Source organism: Sorex fumeus, unplaced genomic scaffold (assembly GCF_029834395.1).
Source record: "Sorex fumeus unplaced genomic scaffold, SorFum_2.1 ptg000072l, whole genome shotgun sequence".
Lineage (NCBI taxonomy): Eukaryota > Metazoa > Chordata > Mammalia > Eulipotyphla > Soricidae > Sorex > Sorex fumeus.
In genome coordinates, this window is record NW_026606129.1 from 44015070 (window position 1) to 44030960 (window position 15891).

General features: G+C 41.4%; 1 protein-coding gene across 1 annotated transcript in view; it reads right to left on the reverse strand.

Moving 5' to 3' along the window:
- ULK4 (unc-51 like kinase 4) overlaps window positions 1-15891 on the reverse strand; it is a 583905-nt gene that overhangs the window by 492667 nt on the left and 75347 nt on the right. Inside the window, exon 18 of the mRNA XM_056128948.1 lies at window positions 186-293. Within this exon, the coding sequence (XP_055984923.1) occupies window positions 186-293 (108 nt within the window). The remainder of the gene's footprint in view (window positions 1-185; window positions 294-15891) is intronic.

Here is a 15891-nt window from a genome sequence, read left to right on the forward strand (position 1 = left end):
GAGACAAGGACAGGTAGACAGAAAGACACTGAACACCTCTCTTTCCCAGATGTAAAATTTCTCTTACATTCCTTAGGCATGCTCCAAGGGGCAAAGTCAAAAAACTTTTATAGGATCTTAATATTTGTCAGCCAGGATATGTCAGAACATGTCAAACAGCAATAGACTTAATCAGACAGTCTCACCTGGGTGGCTACAAGATAGATCAGCTCCCCGAGGGCTGGTAAAAGGCACTGTTTTAATTTGCTGTTCCTGAAATTTTCCCTAATTAATTCAGTTAAGATAACAATTGCCTGAAAAGAGAAAAGAAATGTGTATTATTGCATATGTATCTCTCAGTTCTTTAACCTACGCAGTACAAGAGACAAGACAAACTGCAAAACTCACCTTCCATTTTCAAGAACTAGTTCCAAATTCTTTCCAAAATATGGGTATTACTCCTGAACTACAAAGAACTCTCCCAGATGAATGTAAAAAATAAAAATAAAAAATCTACATATCCAATGGAGAGGTTGGAAATATGGCTCAAGGAGAAGGCATAAGCCGAGCAAGTTTTTAGTAGGATAGCTGGTAGCTGGTACAAGAGTTCCCTTAAAATAGTCACATCCTGGAAGAACAGTCGTGGATATACTATTTTTTAAAAAAAAAACATTTTATTCAGTTCTTTCATGCAATAAACTGCATATGCTTAAAGTGTACATTATATATATATATATATTTGACATGTGTATATAATTGTAAAATTATCACCATAATTAAGAGAGCAGCTTCTTTAAGTACTTCCTCAAGCTCCCTCAGTAACCATCTCATCTGCATTCAACTCCCCCTTCTCCCCAGACAGCCAACCAATTCGCCTTTTGTTGTTAAGGGACATTTTCTAAGGCTCATGTAAATAGGATCCTATAATATGTATATGACTACTTTCTTTTTTTTTTTTTCTACTTTGACTTTTTGGCCACACCCTGCTATGCTCAAGGGTTATTCCTGGCTCTGCACTCAGGAATTACTCCTGGTGGTGCTAGGGGGACCATATGGGATGCCAGAGATGAAACCCAGGTCTGCCGCATGCATGGCAAACGCCCTACCCACTGTACTACTGCTCCAGCCCCTATCTGGCCACTTTCACTTAGCATAATGCACTTATGATTCAGTCATGTCGTAGTAATAGTTTTTTGCTAGTGCTGAGTAGTATTCCCCTGTATAGATATACCATAATGTGTAAACTCCCTAACCCCTACCTCACATACAAGTTAATCATCTAAGGGTTTGAGGAGGTTAAAGGAATCATGTACATCATACTAGACTTTGGCAGCAACTCAATTCTATAATGTTTTCCTTTTACTTCTACCTTTACTGAGCCATAATTTCACACTGGACATCTAAAATTAACAACGTTCTATATAGAACAGACTATAACAATACTGTAGGAGCTGGAGACATAACACAGCGGATAAGGTGTTTGTCTTGCACGTGGCTGACCCAGGTTCAATCCCCAGCATCCCATATGGTCCCCTAAGCACTGCCAGGAGTGATTCCTGAGTGCAGAGTCTGGGGTAACCACTGAGCATTGTAGGGTGTTGCCCCAAAACAAAACAAAACAAAGCAAACAAACAAAAACACTGTAAATCACAGTGCCTAAAATTTTTTCAAGTTTACAAGCAAATCAAAAAAAATATTCTCTCATATTTTGGTCAACGAAACAGCAGTTTGTTACTTGTACACCTAAACAAAAATAATGGCTTAAGAAAATTATCCGAAACAGAAAATAATAATAAAAAAAAACTTTATACCAGCAAGAATGAAGCAAATTCACAAGTAAAAACAGAAGTAAATAAAATAGATTTTCCTTCTATCAAGTTTTTAAACTGTTTGATGGCTGAAGCAAGATATTAAAAGGCCTAACTAGGAGCGAAACATAATTAAAGGACTAAAGATATTTAAATATAAATATTTAAAATATTAAATATATTTTATTATATATAATATTAATATTATATTAAAATTAGGACAATTAAAGGACTGGAAAACAGATAAATCTATTTTCACATAAATTGGTAAAATACTGGTACCAACAAGCTGTGATGAATCTTGTATAATTCTATAATGGCATATGTAGAGTATTTAGAACAACCACTAAATATAGAGACATGTTAAAAACACTACAAAAATCTAAACAGAGTCTCACAAAAAGTTCAGTCACTCATGAAATCAGAAAAACCAAAAAGCAAATGAAAAACAGAACAAAGAAAGCTTAACACACCCAGAGGGCTGGGGCTGGGGGGAGGGGCACACCGGGACAATGGCTGAGGGAAGCTGATACCAGCACTTGGAGGGTGTGGTGCTGGAATGCTTTAGGCATGGAACCCTGCCATTATCAGTACTGTAAACCATGGTGTCTAGAATAAAAGGATAATGAAGAGAAAAATTAAGTGATATACTTATGAAACTGGATCGCTTATACATTGTTGGTGGTAATGTAAAATGATATTCACTTTGGAAAATAGTTTGGCTGGCTATACAAAAAAAACAACAATAAGAATAATTTAAAAAAAACTACTAGACATGCAACCAACAGGACCTAGCAACTTTCTGGTTCTTGAGAACTGAGCCCTGACAGACAAAAACTCATCCCAAAACTTTTACATTAAGGTTGATAACATTTTGTTTTCCATACCTGTCACTCAAAAACAACCTATCTGCCTTTCAAGAGATAAATGATTAAATGGGCTGGAGCGATACCACTGCGGGTAGGGCGTTTGCCTTGCAAGCGGCTGACTAGGCCACCCGAGTTCAATTCCTCAGCCCCTCTCGGAGAGCCCGGCAAGCTACTGAGAGTATCTCACCCGCACAGCTTTGCCAAGCTACCCATGACATATTCGATATGCCAAAAACAGTAACAACAGGTCTTTCGATGAACAACTGGAGGACAGAACTATAGTAAAACCACACCACAAAATACTACCCATAAATAAAAAGGAAGGGGCTGGAGAGATAGTCCAGAGGGTAAGGTGCTTGCCTTGCATGCAGCTTCAATCCCTGGTACCACATCTGATCACCTGAGCCCACCAGGAGTGAGCCCTAAGCTCAGGGCCAGGAATAAGCCCTGAGCACCCATGAATACGATCCCCTCTCCCCAGAAGGAACAAACTTTGGCCCCTACACTACCCAGATGAAGCTCCCGAGAATTAAACTAAAAGAAAAAATCCAGACCCAAAAGACTACACATTCGATGGTTCTATTCCTAGAATGTCTTCTGAATGGCCAGTCTGGAGGACACTGTAGATGGTAGTGTCAGGGCACATATGAAAGAGAGGTGGGTGTGGTGGGAGGGAAAAACTTGAGGGATCCTTGTGAGGCTGAATCTGTTCTGCTTCTTCCAGAGATTAGTGTGGTAACATTGTCATCCTAAAACACTTAACTCTTTGTCTGAATTTCAAAAGAAACTATTCCATTTCTTAACTGTGTCCATGGACCCAGTTGTGCCACTTGTACTACAGTTTTTCAAGATGTCACCAATTCAAGAAATACCAAATACAGATTTCACGGAATCTCTCTGCATATTTCCATGTATGCAACCCCAGATCCAACTTTCTGCTTCATTAAATTAGTGGCACGGATTTATAACATTTCTCCATTTCCTAATCCGCAGGCATTTTGTATCAGTGGAAACTTAAAATATTTTAATACTACAACACTTAAAGAAATGAAACAACATGAACTGTCCTGAGCAGAACAGAAGTGACTCTGAACAGAACCCTTTATGCCCACGGTGCCACAGCATCCCAGTAATTCACTGGCAACTTTTACAGCAAGCGACAATACATAGCAGATGTTTCCCTACAATGAAATTTGGATAGATTTTTTTTTATTGGTGATTTTCAGATTCTAAAGGATCAATATTAAAAAGAAAAATCATTAGAATAAACAAATACAGTACATGAATGACAATTACTAAGGAGGCTAATAAGCATGTGTTGACCTAAATATAATGACGTCTGAAAATACCAATACTAAACAAAATGAAAATGGTAAAATAGATTGCTCAGCTCTTCAGACCCAGAAATCCAACCAATATGTGGGTATTGATCTTATTCATGTTTTCCTATAAAAATTCACTTGGCTTTCTAACACTGAAATTAAAAGAAATTAAAATGACATTGAGGGGGCCATGACACAGTACAGCAGATAAGGCACTGTCTTGCACACAGCTCACCAAGGTTCAGTCCCATGCAACATATATGGTCCCCTGAGCACCACCAAAAGTGATCCCCAAGTGCAGAGCCAGAACTAAGCCCTAAGCACTGCTAAGCATGGCCTAAAAGCTAAAAAAAAAATAATAATAATAAGGATTGAGTGGTCTGGTATGTGGGTTCAAATAGTAAAACACCATATTGCTTGTATGTTTGTTCCATCCCAAAGACCACTTGGCCCTAATAACCTTGAGTACTTCTGGGTATAACTCTTAAGCATAATGATAAGGAGCAGGGAAATAGTGCAGTGGTTAACCCAGATTCAATCCTGGAATCACCTGGGTCAGGCATCAGCAGGTGTGATACAGGAGGTCCCCCAAGCACTGACGGGTACTCACGAGCACCACAGGCCTGAGGAGCATCACTTCTCAGGCCCCACCATTAAACTGGCTGAGCAATGCCAAGAGGGGCCCCAGGACCCCCTTAAGACTTCTGGGGAGGTCCAACACAAAAATAAAAATAGTAATAATTAAAAAAATGACAAATAATTCCAAGTAATACCACTTTGGCCATCCTTTTTTCTCCTTCCAACACCATTTTCAATGTCCCAAATATAGTGAGGAGATATAAAAATCATTATAACCCTCATATATCTGTTAAATTTTATTTGTATTAAATCCTAGATTTTTTTTCAGAGCCTGCATTTCTGATTAAGCTTTGACAAGTAAAATCACAACTATAAGACACAAAAATCCAAACTTTCCTTTTCACAAATACTGGTTAAACAAGAACCCCATCAAAGATTAAAAACTCTGAAGTTGTTCATCAAATAAGAGATGAACCAGCTGACTTTCCCAAAGAGGACATATGGATAGTCACTAGGCATAGTAAAAAAAAAAATCCACTCTAATTTATTATCAGGAAATGAAAATAAAAATGACAATGAGGGGCCAGAGAGATAGGACAGTGTACCACTTGCTCTGCATACAGTAAAACCTGGTTAGATCCCTTGATACCTCCAGGCATGATCCCTGAGCATTAAGCCAGGAGGAAGCTCTGAGCACTGCTGAGTATGATGGAAAAATCCAAAAAATAGATACTGGGATCCGGGGTGGTGGGAAATGTGCACTGGTGGAGGGATGGATATTTGATCATTGTATAATTGAAACCCAAGCACAAAAATTTGTAAGTCTACAACTGTACCTCATGGTGTCTCACTAATAAAAATTTTTTTAAAAAATTCCAAAAAATAAATAAATAAAAATAAGAATGGGAGGAAATCTCATGCTGGCAAGAATGGCCCTCATGACCAGGATGTCAATAATAGTTGTAAACAATCACACTGGACAAGAACTGAGTGTTGAAACACATAAAGGCATATACATGATAACTCTTCAGTATCTGTATAAGAGAGAGAGAAAGAGACAGAGAGAGAGAGGTATGATGGGGAAGCGGGATGGGGGGGAAGGGAAAAAACTGGGGACACTGGTGGTGGGAAATGTATACTGATAAAGACACAGGTGTTGGAACTGTATATGACTGAAACCCAGTCATGAACAACTTTGTAACTTGTACCTCACTGTGACTCAATGTAAAATGTTAAAAAATCACTAATCACTTAACTTCCCGTTAGTCATCGATTTGCTCGAGCGGGTGCCAGTAACGTCTCCATTTGTCCCTGTCGCGTGCTAGTGTAGCCCAATGGCATCTGTTCGCTCTGGGAACATGAAGAGCCTCAAACCGATCGTTCATGATCTTGATGAAGAAGTCTGACCATCTGGTAGGTGGGCGGCTATGCAGTCTTTTGACATCCCGTGGAATCCAGTCGGTAAGAGCTCTAGTCCAGCAGTCGTCTTTAAATCTCATTACGTGACCAGCCCATCTGATTTTTGACACCTTGGCAAACCAGACAGCGTCCCTGATTCTTGATCGTCGACAGATGCCAGAACTCTGGATTCTTTCTCTCAGTTGAGTGAAACGTGATATTCCAAGCATAGCTCTTTCAATTCTTCTTTGGGAGACCTGAATAGCGTTCTCATCCTGTTTGCGTAGAGCCCAGGTCTCTGAGGCGTATGTTAATGCAGGAAGAACAGTGGAATCAAAGAGATGTGCCCGGAGCCGGAGGTTCTTCGTCCTCTTAGCTATTTCTTCGACATTCTTGAAGACGCTCCAAGCCGCTCTCTTCCTCCTGCACAGTTCGGGTGCCAGGTCATTTGTCATGTTGACTTCTCGACCTAGGTACACATAGCTGTTGCATTCGGAGATGGTCATTCCGTTGAGAGCGAATGGGGCATCAGGAACGAGGCTGTTTCTCATAAACATTGTCTTCGTAAGATTCAGCTGTAGTCCTACCTTTCCACACTCACGGTCAAAGTCGGCCAGCATTTGTGCCGCTTGGCTGATGTTTGGTGTTATTAAAACAATGTCATCAGCAAAGCAGAGGTGGTGTAGTTGCCGACCATCTATCCTCACTCCCATTCCTTCCCATTCCAGTCATCGCATGATGTTCTCGAGGGTGGCACTGAAGAGTTTCGGTGAAATGGTATCACCCTGCCGCACCCCTCTCTTGACATCAACAATCACTTCTTTGTAGAATGGTGAGATCCTGGTAGTGAATCCGCAATACAGCTCACGGAGGATCTTGATGTATTGAGCTTGAATGCCCTGTTTGGCTAGGGCTTCAATGACTGCTTCCGTCTCAACAGAATCAAAGGCCTTCTTTAAATCAATGAACGTTAAACAGAGCGGCATCTTGAACTCCCAATAAACCTCAATGAGCTTGGTTATCATGTGGATATGGTCGATGGTGCTGAATCCTTTGCGGAACCCGGTTTGCTCGCATGGTTGTCCTTCATCTAGTGTTCTGCCAATCCTATTTAGGATGACTTGAGTGAACAACTTGTCGATGACAGACAATAGGCAGATCGGGCGATAGTTGCCAATGTCATGGATGTCTCCCTTCTTGAACAGTAGTACGGTCCTGCTGGTTTTCCATTGGGACGGAACCTTGCATTCAGACAGGTAGCGTGTGATGAGCCGAACCAGTGTATTGATGAGTACTGACAGCAGGTTCTTCAGGTGTTCAGGTCTGACCTTGTCTGGGCCGGGTGCTGTTCGTTTCTTCACTGACAAAATGGTGTGTCGGATTTCGGAAGGGAGAACATTGGGAACGACATATCCATTCTGTGGAATTTGGTATGTCGGCAAGTGGACATGGCTATCGAAGAGATTTGAGTAGAAGTCATGGATAATCTTCTCCATTGCCGTTCTGGAGGATGTGATGGATCCATCAGGACGTCAGAGGGCAGTCATTTTGGTCTTGTAGTTGGCGAAGGACAGGCGGGCGTTACGAATACTTTTCCCAGCTTCTGCCGCATCTACCAGCACTTCTGCTCTTCTCTCTTTGAGGTCTTCCTTGATCGCATCTCTACACTGCTTTGCGAGCTCGGAAGTTAGCTTGCAGTTGCCTGAGGCATGCGCCAAACCACGCTGGCGAATAAGCTCAAGAGTTTTCGAAGACAGGCTTTTTTTGTGGCTATCACTCTCTTGGCGTTCCTCGCACATTCATGGAGGTGCTAAACCAGTCGATCGTATTCCTCGTCAATGTTGTCAACAATGGCATCTTCCCATGTTGCCGCAATAGTGCCAAAGAGCTCCCAGTTGGTGGTCGTTCTGGGAGTTCTCTTTTTAAACTTTGCAGCCCTTTCTCCCTGCTCTGTGAAGTAGAATTTTGCACGAAGGAGACGGTGGTCCAATCCCGTTCGGAATTTTGGGACAACAGCAACATCGGTCAGGCAAAACCGTCGATTGAATACGATGTGGTCTATTTCGTTGTGGAATTGTCCACCGGGAGACTCCCATGTCCAACAAGAGAGAAGTCGTTTTCTGAACACCAGCATTTTGACAAATGGCCATCAATGAGAAGTAAAAAAAAAAAAATGTAGGGGAAAGAAAAGAAAGGAAGGGAAGGGAGCGATGGGGGGAAGGAGGAAGGGAGGGAGGGAGGGAGGGAGGGAGGGAGAAAGAAAGAAAGAAAGAAAAAAAGAAAGAAAGAAAGAAAGAAAGAAAAAGAAAGAAAGAAAGAAAGAAAGATCACAGGGAATGCCACTAGTGCTCTCCAACACCACAAGGGTGTGTGATCTCCACTGCACCACAATCAAGTAAGTGTGAGCAGCACCACTAAAGTGTGACACCCCCCCCCCCACAACACCAGCAATGCAGCCAAGTGTGCAAAAGCATCACTACTCAATGTGGAGCCTCCAGTGAAGATCTCGACCAAGTGTGTAAGGCCCCCAGTCTAGGTCACAACAATGCAAAGGAGGGGGACACAGTAAGAGATGGTAAAATCTTTTGAGGAAAGCTTCTGTTCCATGTTTCGTAACTGAAAAATGTCCCTGTATGGCTGTCTGAAAGCATCTCTCTGAGTGACGTCTAGAAATTGTCTTCTTGGCACATAACCCTTAATCTCTGATTTTCTGCAAGATGACAGGGCAATGGCATTCATATTGGCATCTGTAATTGGGTATATACATATATATATACATATATATATACACACATGTATGTCTGTGCACATAATATATGTATTAAAAATTCAAGTTTCTCCCACTGCTCTTTATTTAACAGACATCTAAAGACCAAGGAGAGGGCTAAAAAGGCTAGAGTACCTCTTCTACAAGCGCTTGGTTCAATACCCAGCACTGCATGTGCCCAGCCCCCACCCACAGCACTACCCCAAGCACCACTTTGAATGTAATTTAGCAAAAATAACAAAACAAACCTACAAAATTCCCCTCAGCCATTTAAATGCTATAATAAATGTCAGGCACACAGAACACTGCTTCAATCTTGCAAATTAGAGCTAGCTATACAGAACTAGTATTATTTACTTCTACTATACTAATAGCTATCTCCTCAACTCTCCTCAAACAGCAGACATACAAAGGAGGCTCATTTTAAATTGCTTTTTTTTTCTGCTTCAGGGATCAGCTCTGATTAGTCGTGTTTTGTGCAATTCTTTCCATCACCCATTCTCTTTCCTTTTTACTTTCATCTAATAGAAAATTAAATGTGATGCCTTGCTAGCTTCCTGAGGATTACTAAATTACATCACGCTGAAATATATAAGCCTCATGACTGCTGCTCTAAAAATATTATAACAAAGAAACATTTGGTGTCCAGGTAAGTGAGCATAAAAAATTAGAGTAGAAAACAGAAGTGGAAAGTTGTTCTACAACATGTCAGGTAAGAAATTAAATGAAGTCTGTCATTATAAGAAATTAGGAAGGATGCCTTTAAAGAATTCTTTGATGTGAGAGGGGTCATTTCTCTGCAAAGGCGATTCCAAAATGGCAGTGTCCCAAAGGTGTACTTAACAGAGGCATGGGATGAGGGTGTAACAGAGCAAACCCAGGACAGCTCCTTCATGCTACACAGAGATAACTTGTCAGTGGTAGGTGTATCCTTGTAGTCCAAAGAGTCCCAGAAAAAAAAGTTTGTCTAAGGAGGGAAGTACCACAGAAATTTCAAGGCAAGTAATGATTGGGTGGGGGCTGGGGAAGCGGGGCTGCTGGTAATAAATGACCTCAGTCTCAGCTATTTTCTGGCCAAGAACAAACCACCAACGGAGATGCAGTGCGCATGTGTAAGATGTCCTCTCTTGAGGCGGCCTCAATAGTGTGATGAATCCCTCAATGTAAAAACTATAGAGGAGGACCAGAGAGAGAGTACAAAAATTAAAGTACCTGCCTTCTATGTGGCTGACCCTGGTTTGATCCCTAGCACCATACATGGTCCCATGAACAATGCCAAGAGGAACCCCTGAGCAGAGAGCTAGGAGTAAGCACTGAGCACCACTGGGTGTGGCCCTCATCCAAAAAATAACTATGGAGGAGGTTATAATGAGGGACAAGTGGGGGGGGGGGGGACAAAACACTTCCTGGGGCCAAATAAAAACTCTGAGAAACAGGGAAATCTAAACCCAAACAAGAGAGAAGTCATTTTCTGAACACCAGCATTTTGACAAATGGCCATCAATGAGAAGTAAAAAAAAAAAAAAAAAAGTAAGGGAAAGAAAAGGAAGAAATGAAGGAAGGGAAGGAGGGAGGGAGGGAGGGAGGGAGGGAGGGAGGAGAAAGATGGAAGGAAGGAGGAAGGAAGGAAGGGAGGGAGGGAGGGAGGGAGGGAGGGAGGGAGGAGGGAAGGAGGAAGAAAAGGAAGGAAGGAAGGAAGGAAGGAAGGAAGGAAGGAAGGAAGGAAGGAAAGAAAGAAAGAAAGAAAGAAAGAAAGAAAGAAAGAAAGAAAGAAAGATAGATTTTATACAAGGTAAAGTTGGTATTCTTTTCCTCAAGACAAACCCACCACCCCACACCCCTCACACCCCTGACTTACAAAGACTTGGAGCTTGAGTCTTTCATTACATTGTTTTAGCTCCTCCAGTGCCTTTGGTTACTGAGCACTTCTCAGTCTTCTTGTCCGTGAAAGACCCCAGCTCCTTGCTCGCTACCAAGCCCTTCCCACCTGTACTTTTGTCATTAGCTTTAGCAACGTGGACACCCATGTGGAAGATATAGGGACACCCTGAGCATGCACTTCCTTAATAACAAGCTAGAGCCTGGCATTTTCCTCCTCCTCAACTCTGCCTCTCACACCTAGTCCCACCCATGACAGTATCTTCAATTCTCAAAGTCTAATATGTCTAACCTCCTCAGAGCTCTTCAAATTGTATGATTCAGCAAGTTTACGCCCAACAAGACCATCCAAACCAATGAGTTTACCACCTTCTCACAATTATTTATCTGCTGTCCTGCCGAATCTGGGTTCTGGGGTCCAACACTCAAAGCCATACAGTAGAACCTTACACAGGAGGGTTCTGAGGGGCCACTCTCCTGCCACTTAGGATCACCCCTTCCCTTCTCTGAAACCTCATACAACTGGCAGAATGACCAGTTTCTGTTAAGTTCCTTATTACAAACTTCTTTCCTAGGACCCCTCTTCTCTTCCTCTAAGCCAGCTTTCCTGTTCCAAGAAGACAGCTTCTATCTTCACCTCCACCGCAAATCCCCAAGCTAGTCCTTCTCCTTTCTGTGGTAACAAAAGTGATCTCCATTATTAAAAGTCACTAGCTACAGATTCCTCGTCCTCACTAAATATTACCCCCCTCATCTACTTTTTCCTGTCGGAATAGATTTAAGTGTTTCTTCTCTAACCTAAGGTCAGACACCCAAGGTCATTCCCGCTACCTTCTTGAGGATCATAACATCTTTAGCGAGTCTGTCTCTAGCCCTCTCCTCAATGCCTCCCTGGATGCATCTTTCCCATTAACATTAAAATGTGCCTCCCGGGGCTGGAGCAATAGCACAGCGGGTAGGGCGTTTGCCTTGCCCGCAGCCAACATGGCCGACCCAGGTTCAAATCCCAGCATCCCATATGGTCCCCTAAGCACTTCCAGGAGTAATTCCTGAGTGCATGAGCCAGGAGTAACCCCTGAGCACTTTTGGGTCGCCGGGTGTGACCCAAAAAGCAAAAAAATAAAAAATAAAAAATAAAAATAAATAAAATGTGCCTCCCACTCATAGCAGCTTCCTGATTCACATACACAATAACCGCTTGCTTACCTATGGCATTTCCTACAGCCACTCAATCTGGCCTCTATACCATATAAGCAGCTCTTTATGAGTCAGTAACTCTCATTTGCCAAATTCAATAGAAAATTCTCCTTTCAACTTAACTCTCAGAACCAAGAAAAAGATTACCACCTTCTCCTTCATAGCACACAGTCCTTTCTTTCCAACCACTACCACAGTTCCCCTGAGCTTCTTTCATCAGCAATGTTCTTACACAATCTCTGTTATGTCTCTTCTATCTCTCCTTAATGGCCTTTGTCCCTCATAAAACATTTTAGAATAGAGACGGTACGCGTTTTACTTGTCATTGTCTTACATGTTTTACTTGTCATTGTCTCACTGCTTGGCTCAAAGACATGTTCATTAAATCATATTGACTAGATGCAAAAATTACACGTCCACCTATACACCTAATAATCACACAAAATTAACTCAAAACAAATCATAAAACCCAAAGCAGCCAAGTATTTTATATAGAAACATAGAAGAAACAAAGAATATCTTAGGCAAAAACTTTAGAGAAAAAAAAAAGATAAAAACTTTAGAGGAAAAAAAGTTAGACAAAAACTTTGAGGAAAAAATGGCATAAGAAAAAAAAACTGATTCAGTGGACTTGACCCAAACTGCTTCAGAATGACACTATAAAGGGAATTAAAAGATAAGGCACAAACTGGGAAAAAAGTACTGAAAGAATTCAGGTGATAAAGGACTTATATTCAGAACATATTAAAAGAAAAACTCTGGGGCTGGAGAGATAGTATAGCCGGGAGGGTACTTGCCTTGCATGCAGCCAAGCTGGGTTCAATCCTCAGCACCCCACATGGTCCCCCAAGCATCACTAGGAGTGATTCCTGAGTGCAGAGCCAGGAGTAAGCCCTGCTGAGTAACCTACATCATGAAACCTCTTCCATGTCATGTTCTTCAAGCTGCCTGTCCTGTACCTTGATTGTAAACTTGAAACTAAGTAGATAAAATATATACTAATGCATAAGCTCTGAGTGCATATTAATAGATTATACTTTAATATATGAGTGGTATTGAATTCCTAAGAGGAATTGAATTCACCAGTGAAGTCACCTGTGCCCAGAGCAGTTGGGGATGGGGGAGGCTCCCTTAGGCCTTAAAATATATATTGACAAAAGTGGAGTTTTCACAAGTTTTCTGTCTTTTTTTCTATCAGATTCAGAAAACCGTGTTATTCATGTGACTTGGCCGTTTAAGTTGTCAAGTAAGTGGCCATTAATTATTCAGCTCATCCTTTTAGACCTTTGAACAAATGCCGAGCTTACATTGCTATCTCCTCTTTGGTTCTGACTTAAGGATTTGCCTTTCCTCCTTTATATGTTGGATAACATTGGGTTGTCCTTGCTCCTCCCACAGGGAGCTTAGGTTTATTGAGTTACTCCCACAACAGTGCTCCTGAGACACACCCAATTCCATCAGGTACTAATAATCCTATATCATTTTTCTCTTTCCTTGATGTCATTTGCATGGTTTAGCAATGTCCTTTTTGTATAGACATAGGAAGACAATTGATGCTATGCTTTTGCATAATGGAAGTTAACTGACTCTGAAATCGTATTTACTCCTGGGCATCCATCGTATTTACCTTTCTTAAGCCTCAGTTGCCCTTACTTCCTAATACCCCTCCAAAAAAGGAGGGTCCAAACAAAGGGACTGGTTGGGTCCTCGCATGAAAAGGGGACAAGCTAAGCACCACAAGAAGTATAATAAGTTAAAAAGCACATTCATAGAACAAATTCTGTCATGACCCAAAAAGAAGTAACTGCATAAGGACCCTGATGGGGTTAGGAAAGACTATCCTGGCCTGAGGACTGTAGTCTGGGATATATAGTGGGATGTCCCCAGCAAGAGTCACCCTTTAAGCTCAATATATCTCTTACTGTGTTCATACAAATCACTTAATCACTTAACTTCCCGTTCAAATCGACGACTAACGGGAAGTTAAGTGATTAAGTGATTTGTATGAACACAGTAAGAGATATATTGAGCTTAAAGGGTGACTCTTGCTGGGGACATCCCACTATATATCCCAGACTACAGTCCTCAGGCCAGGATAGTCTTTCCTAACCCCATCAGGGTCCTTATGCAGTTACTTCTTTTTGGGTCATGTTCATACAAAATGACTAGAAATATCATAAGAAGTAAATTCACTATGATTGTTTAAATGGAACTCCTGAGGAAAGGATAAAACAATACAGCCTGGATGGAATCCTGCCTTTGAGTAGATCTTCTACTAATTTCAAGTGCTGAACCCTCAGATGAGATTTTGTCCTTGAGTTAATCTCCTAGTGGGCTGGAGCAATAGCACAGCAGGTAGAGTGTTTGCCTTGCACACAGTCAACCCGGGTTCGATTCCTCCGCACCTCTTGAAGAGCCCAGCAAGCTACCAAGAGTATCCTGCCCACACGACAAAGACTGGCAAGCTACCCATGATGTATTCGATATGCCAAAAACAGTAACAAGTCTCACAATGGAGATATTACTGGTACCTGCTAGAGCAATTCAATGAACAACGGGAGGACAAGGACAGTGACAGTGAGTTATTTTCCTAGAACTTCCCCTGAAGGAGTAGCTTTACATCTGTTTGTTGTTATGATACTGTTCACCCCACCTATGTGTATACCACCCTTGATGATTTCTATATAACTATGCTGTAAGAGGGTAGAGTGAACTAGAGGAGGACTGGAAGTCAAAGACTAGGAGAGAGAACAAGTAGAGGACTTTGAGGTATATGAGGAAACTAGGATGATGGAACTAATGATGACTGAGACTGCGACCAAAACTACGATTACAACTGTGCTGTAAGGACAGAGATTGAACTACTCGGGGTAGGTGAGAGAAATAAACTGACTACCAACCAGCCTGGGGCCTTGTTTCTCTGTTCCCTGGTCCTTCATAGGTCCGTCGCTATGAGCTGGCCAGAGGAACGGTTCCTGGTCACTGAACGCTTTTGTCCTATGCCCCCACCCCTACCCCACCCCATCCCCTGTGCCTTTTCTTTGAAAACTCACAGTTCCTGAGGTTTAATATTTTTAAGTTATAAAAGGATGAAGTATTGATTTCACCTATTGTTATTTTTCCAGTTCACTGATAAGTTATTTTTATTATTTCCTGCATTTGAATTATATTTTGACTTTGCTTTTTTCTAGTTTCTTGAATCGAGCTGAAAACAGCCTCAATTTCTATTACAGTGATTTATAAAGTAGAATCCCTAAATCAGCAGGAAAAGAATTTTCCTTGGAACTTATTAGAAATGCAAATTATTGTTCCCCCTTCCAGATCCACGGAATGAGAAACTTTGGTGATAAGGTCCAACAAATTGCCTTTTAACAGACCTTCCAGGTAATTCTAATACACATTATTAGAGTTTTCAGAACAGCTGTGTTAATGAGTATTTCAAGATACTAATTAATTCCCCCTTACTCCACTTTAGCAACATCATACAAACTCTAATGTGTTAGGGGGCATTAACATTCAGTTTAAGATATTATCTAAACCCTCTTGGAAGTTATTCATTGACACATGAGTTACTTCAAAGTATTTTGCTTAATTTCTTAACATTTACATTTTCCAGATCTCTTCTTGTTATCGATTTCTACCTTAATCCCATTGTGGTCAGAGAATATATTCTAAATTATTTTTATCCTCATTATATGTTGTACTGCCAATAATATATGGCCTTAGTGAGTATTCACTGTGTGTTTTAAAATATATTTTACAATAGATGGGATTAAATTTTCTATAAATGTCAGATAGTTCAATTTCATTCCAATCACTTAAATTTTCTGTGTTTACAGTGACTTTATCTGTTTTTTTAAAAAATAAACCCAATAAGGAAGGGGGGCGTTCCCGGCTCATCCTTCACGCCCGACTGAGGTCACCAGTTGCCCTTCACGAGCGGCTCTCCGGCATGGCCATGGCCCCAGAAGCACAAGGACTTAATGCAGAGCCCAACAGATTGGAGCAGAAAAGTGAACAGACTATGCGTTAATCCACGCCACCATGTCTGCCCGGAGGGGAAAGGGTGTAGGTCCCTTCCGTCTTCTCCCCCC